General features: G+C 37.0%; 2 protein-coding genes across 5 annotated transcripts in view; both read right to left on the bottom strand.

Moving 5' to 3' along the window:
• The window catches only part of LOC126367294 (uncharacterized), a 537,003-nt gene that overhangs the window by 279,827 nt on the left and 237,199 nt on the right, over positions 1-19,977 (bottom strand). The window lies entirely within an intron of this gene.
• Positions 174-2,470, bottom strand: LOC126367324 (sodium-independent sulfate anion transporter-like). The gene has a single exon (XM_050010800.1). The coding sequence runs from the start codon at positions 2,014-2,016 to the stop codon at positions 241-243; it is 1,776 nt and encodes a 591-aa protein (XP_049866757.1). The 5' UTR covers positions 2,017-2,470; the 3' UTR covers positions 174-240.

Here is a 19,977-nt window from a genome sequence, read left to right as displayed (position 1 = left end):
CACAGTGGATGAGAACAGAAATCATATTTGTCTTATATGACACTAATAGTACTTAATTTGTAGCTATCGACTCGGCGGTCATGAACCTATGTTTAGGTACCTAAATAATAAAAAATGGGTCATTTGACTCGGCCTTGTTGGTTGTGTTATCAATAAAAGATAAAACTACAATCATTATAAATATTTATATTTAATAGTCCTAATTGGCTTCTTAGTATACAAAACTGTAAACAATACTTATTATATACGAATACAAACAGATTTTGTTATCCGATTTAACAATTCTATGGCATTGGATGCTTCTTCAAAAATTTCTAAAGATTTTGCATTTAAATTGGCACACATGTCTATTAAGTGTGGCTTGAAGTTTAAGAATTTAATTTTGACATCTTTTTTATGTACATCTTGTACCACTGACATTAAGTTAGATGCTACAGTAGTGTCCATACTTCTTAGATTTGTGCCATCAACTACTATAAGAGTATTAGTGTCAGCATCATTAGACGCTTTTAAAATTGCTCGCCGAACATGTTCAGCTGCGCAATAAGATACAGAATCAGACAACATTATTACTATCACGTCACCTTTATCGCTTTTAACTAAATCAGCATCAACCTTAGGTCTTGACGTTGTGAACAACAACATAGCAGCTTCCACAGCGATTCCTGTTACAATACCATATTCTAAACCTAAATATAAACAAATACCTATAGTTATAACTATTACTACTAATTCTTTTTTACTGTCCTTCCATAACCTTCCGAAAATAGTGTAATTTATCATTGAAAACATAGCTGTGATTATCAGGCCGGCTAATGTTGCTTTTGGTATAAAATAGAATGTTGATGTTAACAAACTTAGAGCCAAAATAATAAGCAAACCAGTGACTATACCTCCAGCTGTGGTTTGTACACCTGATGCATGATTCAAAGCAGTTCGAGTGAATGAGCCTGTTACAGGCATGCTACTTGCAAAGGAGCCAATGATATTACAAAAACCTAGGGCAATCATTTCTTGTGTCGCGTCAACAATCACTCCTCCAGCAAACGCTTTCGCTATCGCAACAGATTCTAAAATAGCAACTAATGGGAGCACTACTGATTGTAGTCCTAATACAGACAACATATCATTAAATGTGTACGTTTCATTTCCTACAACAGTAGTAAAAGGTGGAGGTTTGATTGTAGGCAAACCGCTGCCAATTTCACCAATCAATGTCAATGGCTCGCTGTCTAAATTTAATTTTAGAATGTAAGCAATAATTATGCCTATTATCACTACCACGGCATTACGAGCTAGAGAGACGAACCATCTTAACTGTTTCAATAACCCATCAGTACGACCGCAACCTTTCCCAAGCCGTTGCAGTAGAAATAGTACAATGATGGTACTGAAACCTAGAAAAGAGTCCCACAATTTAGCAGTCTTTATGTTCACAACGAAATTTGTAATAGATTCAGCGAAATAATTTCCTGATGATCCAGCAAGTCCAAGTAAAGACTTCAGTTGAGCGGATGCAATTTGAAGAGCTGCTGCTGTTGTGAATCCCGTGATAACAGGTTGGGATATGAATTCCAGTAAAAATCCAAGGTGAAGAATGCCCATGGCCAGTGCGACTACGCCAGATAGGAATGCAGCTAGAACGGCGAAATCTGATGAATATCCTGACACGTACTTCGCTGTAAGAGCTGACATAATAGCTGTAGGTCCAACTGTTACATCTTTACAACTTCCGAAGATCAAATAGATGAATCCTCCCATGAGACCAGCGTATAGTCCATACTCAGGGGACAAACCAGCAACAACAGCATATGCAATTCCTTGTGGTATGGCTGTAAGTCCAACCGTTACACCAGCTATTATATCTTGGATCAAAAACGTGAAGTTGTATTTCGGCAGCCATTGCACTATTGGAAGTCTCTTCTTCACTGTTTTGACACTGCAAGTACTTCGAGTGCACTTTTTTATTTTTTTCCAAACAGTATCGTGATCACTCACTTGATTTGCAATATTCATTTTTGTATGCAATAACTACACTGTGTCAATTAAGTTCCGAAATGAATACGTTGTTTTTAATGATTTACGACATCCTTGTAGACGTCAGTATAGAAAGACAGATGTGTAGTGACTGGCTCAAACCTCTCACGAAACCTATTATAAGTAAGCACGTGATTTAAGAGTTATCTTCTAACGTTATCGATACAAGTAGTAAATGTCAAGATTTTATGAATGTTGTGTAAGGCCCGTTAAGTCACGTTGAAACCATTACCTACTAAACAAAACATTAATAATGTAAACGTACTGGCTAGTATTTGTTTTTGTATTGACAACACCGTTAATATTGTTACAAAATATAAACAACTTTAATATTAAGTATTTTACTGTATTTTAAATAAAAAAAGATATAATTTGCTTAAACATGCGCTGTTATGCTATCTGGGACTTTAGACTATTTTAAAATATAAAGATTGGTGAATATAAAAAAATGAAAACTGAAAACCTTATTCTTAAAGTACAGTTCATCTAGTACATAAACTCGTTGATATAATTATAAACATTGTTATCTCACTCAGTCAATTTATTCAGATCAATCAAATTCTTATCGTCTACCCTTTGTCTCTTATTGTGAATCAAATCTGAATAACGTAATCCACAGTTCAATCCATTTTTATCACTTAAAGATTTTTTATCATTGAAACTTGTCACTATTATAAAACTAATCTTACACAATCTTACAATACGTTTTACTTAGAGAATATAAAACTTATAGTTGTGTTTTTGAAATACATTCAATTGATAACGTCAGGTCTGTTGTAGGTATTAATTTATTAAATAATTCTTCTGAATCTAAAACTGCTACAAATTTATCTTTAAATTCAAACCCTATATCTAAACACATGCTCTTTAAATTATGGTTAAAATTTGAAAATAAAATATTACAATGTTTCTTTTCTAGATCTTTACACACTGACGTTATTTGATCTGCTACAGTGTAGTCCATTCTCTTGAGATGAGTTCCTTCAAGGACAAGTAGTGAATTATTAGATGCAAAATTGGAGGCTCGCAAAATTACACGCCTCACATGATCACCTGCACAATAAGATAACGAGCCTGATAATTGCACTACTATCACATCTCCCTTTGGACATCGAACCGTCGTCACTTCAACTGAAGGTTTAGAATTGCTGTATAAAAGCATTAAAGCTTGAGTCAAAACACCAGCTACTATGCCAAATTCCAAACCTGACCACAAACAGACAATCATAGTCACTAACACAACAAATAATTCTGCTTTACTCTTACGCCATAATTTGCCGAATATTGTAAAGTTCATCATTGAATACATTGCGGTCATTATCATACCTGCTAAAGTTGCTTTAGGTATAAAATAAAATGTAGAAGTCAATAAACTTAAAGCTAAAATAATGAGGCACCCAGTAACTGTGCCTCCAGCCGTGGTCTGTGCGCCTGAGGCACGATTTAATGCACCTCTAGAGAATGAACTAGTAATTGGCATACTACATGTAAATGAACCAACTATATTACAAAGACCTAGAGCAATCATTTCTTGTGAAGCATCTATAGGTGCCCCGCCAGAGAAAGCACTAGCAATAGCTACTAATTCAAGTATAGATACAACTGGAATTGTAAGAGAATGCGGTCCCAATGTTTGTAACATGTCCACAAACGTGTAGGTTTCATTACCTACAACGGTAGTAAAAGGAGGTATTTTAATGTTAGGTAAACCACTTTTGATCTCACCTATTACTGTCAAAGGTTCGCCAACGTCGGTCACTTTTAAAATAAAAGCTAAAATTAAACCCACTATCACAACTACCGCATTTCTTGATAATGAGATGTACCAACGAATTTGGTTGAATAAAGATTCACATTTAGCACGCCCTCCGCCGATTTTCTGCATCATAATGAGTATAAAAATAGTAAATAAACCAAGGACAGCGTCCCAAATATTGGAGGTGGATACATAAATAACAAAACTTTTCATAGATTCCGCAAAATAGTTTCCTGATGGTCCGCTGTGACCCAATAAGGTCTTTATCTGCGAAGATATAATTTGCAGAGCTGCAGCGTTTGTGAATCCGACGATCACAGGCTTTGATATGTATTGCACTAGAAATCCAAGATGAAGCAATCCCATGGTCAGTTCTATTATGCCGGCCAAGAAAGCTGCTAGCACTGCAAAGTCAGAGTTGTATCCTGATATATATCTTGCGACTAAAGCAGATATTATAGCTGTAGGGCCGATCGATACATCCTTGCAGCCACCGAAGATCATATAGACGAGACCTCCCGTCAGTCCAGCGTAAAGTCCATATTCTGGTGGAAGACCTGCAACGGTAGCGTAGGCCATGCCTTGTGGTATTGCTGTTAGTCCAACTGTTACTCCAGCTATCAAATCCTGCATTAAAGTGGCAAATGTGTAAGTCGGAAGCCATTGCAATATTGGTAGGCGTTTCTTCAAAGTTTTGGTGCTACACATTTTTTGCACGAATTTCTTCATTTTCCCAACGTTTTTCTGTACTGTGCCAGGGTCATCAAATCTAGTTGTCATTGTTCTTGTTAGATGTTTTGGTGCGATAGATTTGCGCGACGATTCATGTTACACTGATGTTGTATGTTATAGAAACAAGTGGTCAAATCTAGACAATGTTTATCTTCTAATCATGGATAGATAGAGATAAATCTGTTTGAAATTTGATTTGTCTGTTTGTCTTGGCGGTTCGTGATTAGATTTGTAGATATTACACATTTTCCTCGTACTTATTGTATTTTCCTTATATTTGACACATTTAGATTACTGACACATTTAAATTGATTTAGATTTGACTGTTTGACAGGTTTGTCAAAGAGACACTAGATGAAGCCACTGACGACGACTACATATATTTCTTTTGCATCTCCATTATCATCTGATCTTATCGGATAATAACCCTCATCATGTGATTGTCCGTCCAGCTCTTTTTCATTACAATGTCATTGTTTTTAAAATGTTTTGTTTTTGTTCTTTTACACGAGATAATCAAACCATGATCATTCACGTGTTTTGCTAGAATATACACTGTATTTGTTTGACTGTAAAAACTTTTACTGTTGGTTTCATTCCGGAGTTTGTGCTTATTATTACACATGTGTGTTTATTATTTATTATATACTTGCTAATAAAATTATTATACCAATCAATATTACAAATTCTTCTTCCACTTATCTTTTATCGATACTTATTTAAGTATTATCTACTTATGAAACTCTATGCCACTTCGGTTTTTCTTCTGATATCGATTTGAATGACAATCGATATACTCAAACGATAATGTCAGATACAATTAACATCGTTCTAAATTAAAATATGACTTAGGATAGTAAACTCAATTTTATAACGATCAATTCGCGGACGATAATGATGATAGTAAAGTACATTTATAAAAAAAAAAATAACCTACCGCTAATGTGTTGTTTATTGTCCATAATAAAATAAAAAAATGAAAAAGATTACATTAATTATTTCGATTTACAAAATAATGATTATAATATTAAGTTCAAGATGATTTAAGATCGATCATGCGTCATTCCAAGAATTGTGTCCATTTTAGGACTATAATACAGATTAATAATGCAAGGTGTCTCATCTGTAGTCATACTACTTGCCTCATGCTGAACACATTCTTCCGAATCATACTCAACGTGGTCAGTATTTTCAATTTTGAACAGGATTATTAAAATTATAACTACTATCACAGAATAGTTAAGATCGACTTTTGTGTTTCTACCCAGTGTCTTGTGTTTGACAGAATTCAACTCACCAAAATTTTCTAATTTTTGTTTTTGTTTTTAAATGTTCTTTATTTCATCATTAGTACAACTTAATTTGATAACATGACACTGTCTTGTTAGCAAAAATCTTAAATAATTAACAACGTTTGTCAGGCTAATAACACCTATTAAAACTATGAATGTTATGAATACATTTACGAAGTTGTGGTTTTCTTAATTTAAGGAAGACAAATTGAGGGATTTGCTAACATAAACATTTCAGATAATGTTTATACATACTAATGTTAAACTTAAATGTAACAGAATCTAACATACGATCTAACATGGTGTAACTTTATAAAGGATCAAATTAATTTAAATTACTTAAATTGAATTTTTCAAGTAAAACAGGTAAGACCCTACCTGTTCTGTAATAGAGATAATAATTGTATACAAAAGTGAATATGCTGACAGCACGTGCTATTCGGAAGAACCTTTACCATGAGTTATGTCATTTTTATTTTCTTAACCCTAAACCTTCCTTCGATTTTTTTGTACAATAAAAACCTTCAACATGGTACTTTTAATTCACGACATGCCTCGCAATAAGTCGTGATGGTATCGACATTTCAGCTCGAGCGATAGTGCGGGTTTGAGTCCGGGCTGTGCAAGATAAGCGTGATGGAGGGGAGCGTGGCCACGCATATGGCTGTAGCATTAGAGGGAGGGACATAGGGAAGAGGGACTTGAGCTATAGTCACCTATAGTTTGTATGAGTATTAGTTAGATGTCAAAAAATTGGTAATATTTTTAGGCTAGTTTAGTAACACGCACTTAAAATTACCACACATGTCCGATATTTTGATATTGGGTTAGACAGAGCCACAAGTTATCAGAGAATTAACTATTTATTCTATGGTGTTAGTTCGTGAAGATTAATATCAAACTATGGTCGTAATCATAATCTTTTAGTCGCTTTTCTGATATGACTCTTGTTTTGTCGTAACTTATTAAATGAGCCTCGGATGAGTTTTTACCGACTTCAACAAAGGAGGAGGGAGGAGGCAATTCGACCGTATATTTTTCTTTTTTTTTTCTTTTTTTATGTTTGTTCGGGCATAACTTCGTCGTATATGAACCGATTTTGATAATTCTTTTTTTGTTCGAAAGGAGATATACCCAAGGGGGTCCCATGTCAAGGAAGTCAGGATCTGACGATGGAAGACCAGAGAAATCGAGGGGAATTTTCTATATTTATGTACTTTAACTGCTTGGCCGGATGGAATAGGTAGCAATGAACGAATCATTCTACGTAACAGTTCTTTATTATGACAGTAACAACAGTGTCATTAAGATCATTCACAGTTCATTCCCCCAAAAATTAAACTGCGTTCACTTTGTTTTAATGGTGATTGATCACTGTAATTATCACTTTATTGACTCTTAAAGACCCTTGCTGTTAAAAACTGTTTTCAAATAGGGTCGCTGACGGGACTATGATTTATTAGGATTTTAAAGTTTTAAAACATATTTTGTTTCTAATATGCATGTGGCCGAATGAATGATAGGTAAGTTGAGATGATTGTGTGAAAAGTAGACGAGTGACATGGGTAGTACAGAAGATATAGAGTATAGAAGGAATGCATAGACAAATGATAGATTGAGTGAAGGAGTGTGAATGAGTGAGAAGGGAAGGAGAGGGAGAGAGATAGACGACGGCGGACGATAGGCAATGGTGGTGTAAATTGTTGTACTGGGAGAAAATAATAAAAATCCCACATGGATTAAAAACTGAAGCCCGACAAACTGTTATCCGACAAGATTTTACTTCGGCAATACGAAAATCCGACACTTTTTCATTCCGACAATACATAATTACGACATGTCTTAACATGGATACTACTCTACTCCGACAAAAGGTTTTTCCGACATGACTTTACTGATATCCAGCTTACGACATCGTATCAACAGTGGCTGCAAGTTGTCTTTGATTACTTGTGGCTCTGCCCACCCCATTAGGGATTACGGGCGTGAGTTTATGTATGTATGTACTTTACTGAGAAACGATGCGAATACGATGACATTCTACCTCGACAGTAATGCTTCACTGACATGAAACTATTTCGACATACTCTAATCAGACATAATTCACTACGACAGTATCGTAGATCGACGTGTACTTAGCCACTGAGGTCCTGTGTGTCACGGCTTGCACTTAACAACCTCCGTGGTCTAGTGGTTAGAGCATTAGGCTCGCGATCTGGAGGTCCGGGTTCGATTCCCGATGGGGACATTGTCGAAATCACTTTGTGAGACTGTCCTTTGTTTGGTAAGGACTTTTCAGGCTTGAATCACCTGATTGTCCGAAAAAGTAAGATGATTCCGTGTTTCGGAGGGCACGTTAAGCCGTTGGTCCCGGCTATTAGCCGTAAAAACACCTCCACCAACCCGCAGTGGAGCAGCGTGGTGGAGTATGCTCCATACCCCCTCCGGTTGATTGAGGGGAGGCCTGTGCCCAGCAATGGGACGGATATAGGCTGTTTATGTAAGTAAAGTTTTCACTAACACAGTTGGCTCGACCTTTATAGACGGCGATACGGTTCACCACCTATCACGTTGGTCTAACAAAAAGCTCTATGAAACGTGGGTAAACAGTTCATCTTGCTATGGATGTACCTCAGACTACACCAATTACCTAACGTTACAAGCAATCTTTATAATTAAGTGTTTAAAGGTGCCTAGGGTCTGTTAGTTCCTGCCAAATCTTGTACCGGTTGAGAGCCGTCAGCGATCCCTATTTGTCCGGCCAAGTAGCTAATCCATACGAAAAAACTCTACCTACAATTAATTGTCATGTAAAACCGTCATTTTTGAGGCTAAGCGACAACAAATACATTGATTTATTATTTCCCGATAAATATTAATTTTATGAAATCAAAGTGATCAATTTTGTACAATTATTTTCTATTGGCCCGTCGATATGAATCGACACGAAACCGTAATCAAATTGTCATTTCGTTTTTTAATATTATAATTACTTTTAATAGACAAATAAATATTGTGTACTTAATGAATAAAATTTTATTTTATTAACATCTTTTAATTTTTATTGTTCTTATTTACGTCATTTAACGAATCATGTATTCTTTATAATACGACTTCCAACTACCCCGTAAGGGATTAAAGGCGTGCATATACGTATCTGTGAAATCAGAACACCCCTTAATAATTCTTCTCATAATAAATAAATCATGGACGATTAAATATCTGTTCGTTCGAAAACGATTCTGAGTTAACCCTTCGCTAGCCGGGGGGGCTCTAAGACCCTTGGCTAAAACTTTGTCTTATTTGATATATAGTGGTATTAATAGCTATTCAGAATTAAATCTCATGTTGGATCTATTGTGGTACTTGTTGAAAGTTTTGGTACAATGGAGTGACAAACACGGGCTTAGGACGGGTTTAGAGTTCTCTCCGGTTTGATTCCAATTTATGTTTTGTTGAAATGTAATAAGGGACTTGGCAGGCTACGTTCAACAAAAACAATACAGATGGCGTTGTACAGCTTCAACTTGATAATTACCTATTTTCTCATTACTCCAGAATACAATGTAACGACAGAAGCATATTTTTATATAAAACTAATTGTTGTTTGATATTTGGATCACATTATGTATAGAATTATGTTGCTACCTATATTGCTTCTCTTTATTAACCCCTGACGCAAAAACGACGGGTGTTATAAGTTTGACGTGTCTGTGTAAATGTGTATGTGTCTGTCTGTGGCATTGTAGCTCCCAAACGGATGATCCGATTTTAATGCGGTTTTTTTATTTGAAAGGTATATCAGTCGAGAGTGTTCTTAGCTATATTTGGTGGAAATCGGTTCAGGTCTTCAAGGTCGTCAGGTCGTTTGTCAAGTGTGATAGGAATGTTACAAGCTCAGTTTGCTTGCAAGCATATGTGGGATAAGTTATTTTTTGCGTTTTATAGGGTTTAGCATTTTTAACCTTTTGTTATGACAAAAATATGAGTTTTTTGGTCGGCGGTTTATTAAATTTTTAATATATTTTTTTTAATCAGTATAATAATGGACGGAACATGTAATTGTGCTTAGGTGTAATAAAAAGGGTCATCATTTATACCCAAAAACAATGATAAAAAAATCATATATGTCTGTTATCCATGAAATTAGAAGGTGAAACGAAGGAAAATCTGTACAGCGCCATCTATATTGTTTTTGGGGAACGTAGCCTGGAAAGTCCCGCATTAGGTTAGATGTGGTTTAATCCTTTGTTTTATTGGTTAAAGCGATAGGCATAGTGCAATTGCAAGCGAGGAGAACCGATGGCCGCTGGGGCGGAAGGGTTCTGGAATGGCGACCACGTGCCGGACGACGCTCAGTGGGTAGGCCCGCTACAAGGTGGACCGACGATCTGGTGAAGGTCGCGGGAAGCCGTTGGATGCGGGCAGCGCGGGACCGATCGTCGTGGAGATCCTTGGGGGAGGCCTATGCCCAGCAGTGGGCGTCGTACGGCTGATGATGATGATGATGATGAGTGCAATTGCTAATAGGTGTGACAGCCCTCTGATATTGGACCTCATAAAGCGTGTCAAATCCCCTCTAGTTATAAGGTACGAACATAAGTTAAGTGAATTGTACTAACAAATAAATGGATCTGTGTTGTCTTTAATAAATAAATAAATAATTATTATTATAGTCACAATGGTGCTAATTCCTGTAAATACCATCTAATTTTATTTTAAGTTACATCTGTCATCTTCTTATCCGCCGAAAAGGAAAGGGACGGGTAATCGACAAGCATAAAATTTATGGAACACACGTCAATTTTAAGCACAAATCTAAAACAGCCGTCTAAAAATTTTACATCAGTCAATAACCCGACACAGTTAAATAGACAGCACGTCAAACGGATTGCATACCAGGGACGTACCTTTTTGATTCGCCCGGGTTACTCATTCACAAATAACATGATTATTATATAGAAGTTATATACTATTTTGATGAATTCTATCTCTCTTACCCTTTTGATGAAGTTAGGAGATTTTGTATCTTCTCTGTAAATGTTTTCTTTTACCTGTAAATAAAAAGAATGCTATTAAAAAGTGTTATTACCAAAACACTTAAATAAAAAAGTTTCAAAATGTTTTGCGCTAAGCTGTCTTCTACAATATAAAAAGTCAAAGTAAGTATAGATAAATAACCATGTAGGTCTAACAGAAAGTTTGGTAAGGCGTCGCGAGTTAGTTCATATTACGGTCACGAGTACTAATATGTATACACTTTAAAACCATGTCACATTAGCTTTTTTGACAAATTAAACCATCAGTCGCATTCAATGTCAAATATGATAGTGCGACAGGATTCTAAAGTGGGTACATGATATTGCTCATGACTGTACCTTTGACTACCCTATTGGGACATAGTCGTGAGCTTATGTTAATGTATAGATAAATATATATCAATATATCAATAAATATATCAGAATTTGCCTTTCAACTGTTTTAAGACAGTAGTTAAACTTTACAAAAAAGGTTATTATAAAGTTAGTGATTATTTAGAAGATATGAATGCATGGGATTATCTGTGTGAGAACTGATATTAGGCAGCTAAATTACTCAATTGTATCAATATTTTATGTTTATCTTATTTTTTTAAAGAACGTCTAGGGCCCTATGCCGAAGTTTTTCTTGCAGCTTCTTTTCCCCGGCTATACAGGTTGTGAGAAGCTGCAGTAGTTTTAAGCGGATGAGTCGTTCGTTATGTAAAATTGACGATTCAAAGTGTAACTATGTTACCTATTGAATAAAGATATTTTTCAATTTGAATTATTATTATGTATATTTCTTTGCTTTTTTATTATTATTTTAGCATTTTCATTTTTTTTGTAAACTATTATGATATAATGAAGCAGCAAGTACGAAGCAAAAGTGGTATCTAATATATATTTTTTTCATAATGTTTACGTTTACATTTCTCTTGTTCTATCAAAATAGCTTAACCATCATATTCGAGGAAGTTTACCACGTAATATCTCATGTTCGACTCATTAACCCATCGGTAACAGAACTAATTCGTGGGCAATAACGCGAAGGATTAATATGTTCGGTCCTAATAATACCGTCAGAAGCAGTAGCTTGGACTAAAAACATACCATCATGCCTGTATCCCCAAAGGGGTAGGCAGTGGTTTCTCATATATCACTACAATACAATGTAATACACAAACTATTTATTGCACTCAAAATAAATATTAAAAATAGAGAAAAAAAAATGGAATTTTAGTATTGTATTGTAATTGTAATCAGATAGTACAACAGGCGGCCTCATTGCTAAGGTAGCAATAATTATACACCATTCCTCGAAAACTATAAGTCCAGTATCGGACTGTGAACCACTGAATTTGACTTTATAAGTTTGAATTTAAGTACATTTATAATTCACGTTCGGATCATAGATAATTATATCACGTGGTTTTCAGTACTTGCATGGGACTCAGTGTACACATTATATACCTTGACCTCTGGCTCTGGCTGAGGAGCTCGGTGGCGCAGCGGTAAACGCGCTCGGTCTGCGATTGTTGAAGTTAAGCAACTTTCGCAAAGGCCGGTCATAGGATGGGTTACCAAAAAAAAAAGTTTTCATCTCGAGCTCCTCCGTGCTTTGGAAGGCACGTTAAGCCGTTGGTCCCGGCTGCATTAGCAGTCGTTAATAACCACCAATCCGCACTGGGCCCGCGTGGTGGTTTAAGGGCCGATCTCCCTATCCATCCATAGGGAAGGCCCGTGCCCCAGCAGTGGGGACGTTAATGGGCTGGTGATGATGATGATGACCTCTGGCTACCCCTTCGGAAATACAAGCGTGATGTTATGTTATCAATTTAAGTAACATTTTGAGTTGCTGACGCATTCTGTAATGTCTGGGATCGCCGGTGTGCAATCAACTGGAACCACCCTACAGGCGACGGGTTAACGGATATCGTACCACCACTACAGATGTACGCAACGCTCGTATAACTGCAAGGTTCGTAGAATCCTTTATATAGCTAAATTATAAAAGTATAAAGTGTAAGTTCAGGAGCATAATGTGTAAATGGTATTAATTTAATTTAATTAAGTACATTGACTAACCACTAGAGGGAAACCACTGCCCTATTTTTCCCTAAAAAGTAGCATGGAGAGTATTCGGAAAATACTACACCGACAAGAGCGTGGCTCTTAAATTGATGATGATGACATTGACTAAATTGGAGAAGTCCTTAGAAAAGGTTCACTGCGATCAACTCTGAATCGGCGTGCGTGTACGAAACGATTGATGAATGTGGAGGAAACAAGAGAAGTGTGTCAGGATCGAAGCAAATGGAATTCCGTAATCTCTGCTTACCTCGGTGGGAAAATAATACGCGTGATTTTATGTATGTATGTATGTTGTAAGGACGTTAAAATAATGGAAATTTATTGATTCTTGAAAAATAACAATACGTCACAAATACAAACTTAAAAAGTAGTCATTAAATAACCCGCCCCTCACTATTCCCGGAACAAAGGTGCCCACAACACTAGCCGCATTACCGCGCTGAATGGAAATGGCAATGTTGTAAGTAAAAAATATGTTATTCCTACGCCAATACTGGCAAAGCGTACTATGATAAAACACTGGCTTGTGGCAGTATCTTGTGTGTACACATGAAAGTTGAATTGAGAATATGAAATTCCCGCAAATTATACGAAACAGATTCTGACGGTTTGCGAGCTTATTGTAAAATCTTATTGCGAAAATATAATTCAGCAAATTAAAAAAGCTTTTACTTTTATTGAAAAGTTGATGTATTCTCTACGCTTCTAGATTTCCGGCTGTTCCGACAAACGCTGACCGTATGACATAATCGCACTCACGGCGCGTTATCGTAAAACCGTTATCTATCGTAAAATATAAAAATCCTCATAAACTCTCCCCGTGACTGGAACGGAACAGATTTTTACCATGAAGTATAGAAAACGCTCGGAATTTTGTACTAGATTTGGTCCAGGGTAAAAAAAATACAGTTTTTTGCCTTTTTTGTATATCTACGGCATGGGAAGCTGAAACACACACTAACTGTTTTGTTTATGGTGTAAATAAAGTTTCTTACTGCAGTTTATACCCGTTCCTGTTGCACAGTCCAGCATCCAAGTTTCTCATGGCTGATTCCCGGTAGTGGTAGCCTGGAAGAAATTGCTTCAAAGCAATAACGCCGCCCACTTGTGCTGTTGCTGAATGTTTTAAAAATGTTTGCATGTTTTGTATAATAAAATATATCTAGAGGAAAACCTAGCACACCCACTAGCGGAGAGTTGCCGTTCTATACGTATTATTATTCCTTATGATAGTTCATTGATGAATAAATAGTGAAGTGTTCTGATCTAATTCATATTAAATACATAAATAGCCTATACACGTCCCACTGCTGGGCACAGGCCTCCCCTCAATCAACTGGAAGTGTCATATTAAATATTAACTACTTATTGTTACATAAAATCTTGAATTAAGTAATATAATTTAAATTGTTTATTATAAAATAATAATGATGTTCAACTAAAATTAATGTTAATAATGTATGATAAATACAAATGAAAGAGAAGGTAAGAAGGTGCAGGTCGTGTCGTATCGAGAGGTGAAGGTTTTGGCGGGAAGAAGAGAGGTATGGTGGTTACTCCACCGACAAGAGCGCAGCTCTTAAATAGAGAGAGAGAAATACAAATGAATATATGAATATAACAGCCTCCGTAGTCTAGTGGTTAGAGCGTTAGGCTCACGATCTGGAGGTCCGGGTTCGATTCCCGATGGGGACATGGTCGAAATCACTTTGTGAGACTGTCCTTTGTTTGGTAAGGACTTTTCAGGCTTGAATCACCTGATTGTCTGAAAAAGTAAGATGATTCCGTGCTTCGGAGGCCACGTTAAGCCGCTGGTCCCGGCTATTAGCCGTAAAATCACCTCCACCAACCCGCAGTGGAGCAGCGTGGTGGAGTATGCTCCATACCCCCTCCGGTTGATTGAGGGGAGGCCTGTGCCCAGCAGTGGGACGTACATAGGCAGTTTATGATTATATATGAATATAGAAGTGTTAGATTTGACAAGGAGACGACATACAGACGTAACTAAAAGCAGATTCAAAATTCAACACGTTATATTGCATAAAAGAGCACTTCCAGCATCTCAATTGTATTCCTTACCCTCTCATTTTATAGCTATACCTACCACATAACTTGACTCGCAAAATCGAACTGCATACCTGTCTTTACGACTACCGTTAAATTTAACATCTGAACGTTTCGCTAGGATTTTATCACGGGTGATGTTATTATGAAAATTTTAATTAAAAGTACCGGCTTTTATGACCCGGAGAAACGCTGGAATGATTATTAAAGTAAGTATGTTTATTTTACGGGTTGAAATGTTTTTGCGTAATTGAATATGAAACTTAAGAATATTGATGGCAAAACTCAATTAAGTAATACATTTATAATGAAATCATAAAATGAGTTATTAATTTATCTTAAGTGGGGTTTTTACTGCTACAGTTGTCTCGGTCATTATAGACGGCAATACGGCTCACCACCTATCACGTTGGTCTAACATGAACCCTGCTCCTTAAACTAGGTTAGCCTGTATCTTAAGGAGCAGTGATCGGTGCATGCGAGATAACAGTACAGTACCAGTGTTATAACAGCTTGTTCGGATTTAAAATACATACTTAATATTAGTGTTTATATTTGTTAGAGTGTATGTGTGTGTGTGTTTGTGTGTGTGAGTGTGAGTGTGTGTGTTTGTGGGGTGAATGGTGTGAGTGTGTATGGAAACATCAGGAACAAACTAAAAATAAAAAAGTAAGTAAGTAAAGTTGTCAGGGTTATTAATAAGTTCAATATAAATAATAACCCTGACTGAGGTTGGTCATTCACCTCACAAACCACACGATAGAAGAGGTATTCCACTTCATCTTCTTTCTTTTACTTCTTTTGTCGTGTGGGTAGTGAGGCTGGCTTGCTTCGGAAGGCACGTTAACCCGCGCTACTATCACAAACGTCTGCATGACAGACACTGAATTGGAGATTGAATTTATTTTACTACTGTTATTCTAATCTTTCACATTACTATTATTGACTAATTACTACTTTGTTGACGTTGCTTTGTTTAATATTAATATTTTATAAATGTGTTTCCAATTTATTTTAATGTATTTTGTTATTATTGATATTTTTTATTTGCATCTAAATAGACATTTTGTGCTAAATATTTGTATACCGATCAGGACATGTTGAAACTCAAAATATAAATTGTAAGATCATTGTTATGTTACACATGTTTCACAAATAAATGATTATGATTACTAATCCGCTCTGCAGCAGCTAAGCTACACTCCTTAGCACATTGGCGAAAAGTCGCCAGTATGTCGATATTCTACAGACTGCACTTCGGGGAGTGTGCCTGCGATCTACACGAGCTCATTCCACCATCCCCCTTTTATCTTCGGACTTCCAGACGTACGGCCGGGTTCCATCCCTATTTGGTGGTTATTCCAACTATTCGCACAAAGCGCTTCGCATCGTCCTTCATTATACGCACTGCTAAGGAGTGGAATTCTCTGCCGTCTTCTGTACTTCCGAATACATATAACCCGGGCGCTTTCAAGGCCAGAGTAAACAGGCACCTTCTGGGCGAGCTCGCTCCATCTTAGGCCTCGTTAATGCCTTCGGGTAAGTCTGGGGCCAAGGGAAAAACTATCAAAAGTAAACAAAAAGAATACTTTTTGGAATATGCTCCATACCCATTCCGGTTGATTGAGGGGAAGCCTGTGCCTACTTTTTATGTTTTTATATATCCAAGAAAGTTCTCTATACCGAATCATGACATTCCGAATACACACATACCAGCAACACTACGCCGCGCTGTAGTAATGCAAAAATTCACACACTATTAAACCTGTGTTGAAAAGTTGAATCAATCATGCGGGATCTGCAGCCGACACGCAGGCGGATTGAAACCGAAATATTGTTGAAGTTAAACACACTATACACATATAATATAATAATATGTTACAATAAAAATAATGGAATAATACAGGTTGTAAGTGACATCGTAACAAATACTGAGGGGGATGATTGATTCTGAGTCTGAGTTAATATCTGGATTTGTACTTGGCTGGATTAATAACGCGCGCTAAAGGCTCTCATCCAGTAAAACGTTTCTTACTCCTGAGGATGTCCGATCCGAAGACAATTTGCTACTTGTTAGCGCCGAATGTAAGCAACACTGCCTCCCCCTACCAGTGGATGTCAGCGCCCCGCGCTTACAACGCTCTCTCCACCGCGCCACACCGAACCGTGACAACGTCCCCAACCTAGAATCTAATTTAAATTTAACTACAACCTTTTGTAATTCAAATAATTGAACAATTAAACGACTTCATACAAGTAAATAAACATTTTATTGAATTTCTCACATGAACCATCAACCAGCGCGTTTACTACTGATAAAATGGACATTCATCATACTATGGTCAGTCATTTTAAGAGGACTCTGTCTACCTCACTAGCGTTTATAGGCATGATGAATATTATGCCTATCACTAAGTAATAGACAAAACATGTGTTCCAGCTTCCAAATTTAAAATAATATTCACGGAAAAACAACTGAATAATTGCAAGTGAAAAAATTAAAATTCTTTTCAATAAATCATTCCAAGTTTATCACTGTGCGACTGTGCGGTTGCCAAAATAACAGGCCAACCCATGGGGCAAGACTAGTGTTATGCGGAACACTATAAAATGAGATATGTATGTCCAACTGTGAGTTGTTGTTTGGAAGGGAACCAAGATAGGAAGCATTTTTATTTGTCAGTCTTATCTTCATAATAAAGAAAACGGCGGCGCTGAGCTGCCTCACAATCCGAAGGTCCCGGATTCGAATTCCAGTGGAGACATACCACGAAAGTCACTTTGTGATCCCTAGTTTGGTTATTACAGGCTGATCACCTGATTGCTCGAATGTAAGCTGATCCGTGCTTCAGAAAGCACGTTAACCCGTAGGTCCCGGTTAGTACTTACTGATGTAAGTATGTAGTCGTTACATGAGCCATGTCAGGGGGATTTGGCAACTCAATAATGACCCTGACACCAGAGTTGATGAGGTTGGTAATCCACCTCACAACCCATACGATAAAATAACGCTTTTTAGAGCGTACTGTACTTCGCTCTACACGTGCAGCCTGTGGGCGAATTTCACTCAGAAAGCATACAACGCTATTCGCGTCCAGTTCAACAACGCTTTTAGGGTGTTATTGCGGCTGCCTCGCTTCTGTAGCGCCTCGGGCATGTTCGCTGAAGCTCGCGTCGACTGCTTTTATACGACTATGAGGAAGCGATGCACGTCTCTGGTGCGCAGGGTGCGGGGCAGCGGCAACCCCGCCCTCTCGATGATAGGTGCCCGACTCGACTGCCCGTATCTGCGTAGATGCTGTGACTTGCATGTCATAGCATCTAATATTAGATAAAGCTACTAACATCTAGAATAAGTTTACTAACACATATGACACATGTTTCGTGAAATAAATAAATTATTATTATTTTATTATACGATAGAAGATAAAAAGGAAAGACCGTATGTCGTGAAAGATGTACATAAATGATGAAATGTGAAAAGCAACATCTTTTTTCGGCTTTTCTTTTCCCCAGTTCCTCTGGGGTCGGACCTCCTCATACTTTGGCGTCAAGTTGTTCTATCCTGGGTTGTCTATTTTGTTATGTTTTTTACATATAAAAAGTTAACATAATATCCTAAGATATCCTAATGTTTCATACGCACAGTGCAGGACTACTAACACGCATACAGTCAGTCAGTGTACTATCAACAGGCATTGGATGCCATACGAATAAAACAAAAAATAAAATAAAATAGAAAACATGCGAAATTTCACAATCCTCTCTCTACCAACAGAATATCACTGTATTCTCACTCTTTTGGTTTCACAGTCACAGATACAAGATCTTTACATTATACCTTAGTGTAAACTAGACCTTAAAAATATTCTTGATACTTTTTTCAACTTTTGCCTACTATATCCATTGAGGCCACACACAATAGCACATCCATCGTGAAATTAATTCCATCGCCAGAACGACTGTACTCCGTAGTAGCCTTGACTTTGCCAAAAATCGGCGTCTAGACGACCAAACGACCTCTACTCATGTATAAATTATTTAAATTCCAGAATATTTAGCAAAAATACGACCAGCGTATGAAAAAGAACTTGTTACGACGAAAAATCTGACGTCGACATTCAGTTTGCTACAATAGAAATGAAATGATTTATTATGGTGCGCAGCTTGACGACGCAACGTCGATGCGACGGCAGCGGTCAGCAGACTGTCAGGTTTTTTACAGAAGCGAATGCCTGTCTGACCTTCCAACCCGCGAAGGGAAAACCAGTACAGGTTACGTTAGGTCACATATCTCTGAAAATGCATTTCTCGGGAACGTGGGCTTCCTCACGATACTTTCCTTCACCGCTGAGCACGTAATAATCATTTATGATCCAAAAATGAATTCGAAAACAAATTCGACAACGGCCTGTGCTGGATTTGAGCCTGCGATCTAAAAGTGAGAGGCAAGTGATGGGGTTGATTTCTACCAACTGGGCTACCACGGGTCTTATCAAAATTAAACAGTAACAGATTTAATATCAAATACTAAAGCTCGAACAACATTTACGACAAACAAAATAATGTGAGCATCTATCGTAACACTATCACAGTTTCCACCACACGCTTCACTAAATCACAACCCCTCTGTTTCGGTGTGGCCAGATAAAAATAACTGCCTTCACGTAGATATATTTCAACTTTTACAAATAATAATAAAATTGTTTTGAACATAAAATTAGGCTTGAAAAATAGACTAACTTTTATTCGAAGTAAGTAATCTTGTAAACTGATGCGTCAGAAGACAATGAGAATCAAAACTGCCTCTTTCTCCCGTCAGGTGTCGCTACTGTTGAGTGTTCTTAAATTTTGACAGTTCCCCATACTATTTGAGTAAACAAATCTATTGTTTTTGTTAGATTTTTATTCAATAATAAGGAATTTGTATGAAAAAGCATATTCTGACGTCATAGAAAAACGTGATAAAATGTCGGAATTATTA

The sequence above is a fragment of the Pectinophora gossypiella genome, chromosome 6 (assembly GCF_024362695.1).
Source record: "Pectinophora gossypiella chromosome 6, ilPecGoss1.1, whole genome shotgun sequence".
Classification (NCBI taxonomy): Eukaryota; Metazoa; Arthropoda; class Insecta; order Lepidoptera; family Gelechiidae; genus Pectinophora; species Pectinophora gossypiella.
This window is presented reverse-complemented; position numbering and strand designations above follow the sequence as displayed.

Coding starts and splice junctions, on each gene's coding strand:
- LOC126367324 (XM_050010800.1), bottom strand. CDS start 2,016: ATGAATATTGCAAATCAAGTGAGTGATCACGATACTGTTTGGAAAAAA.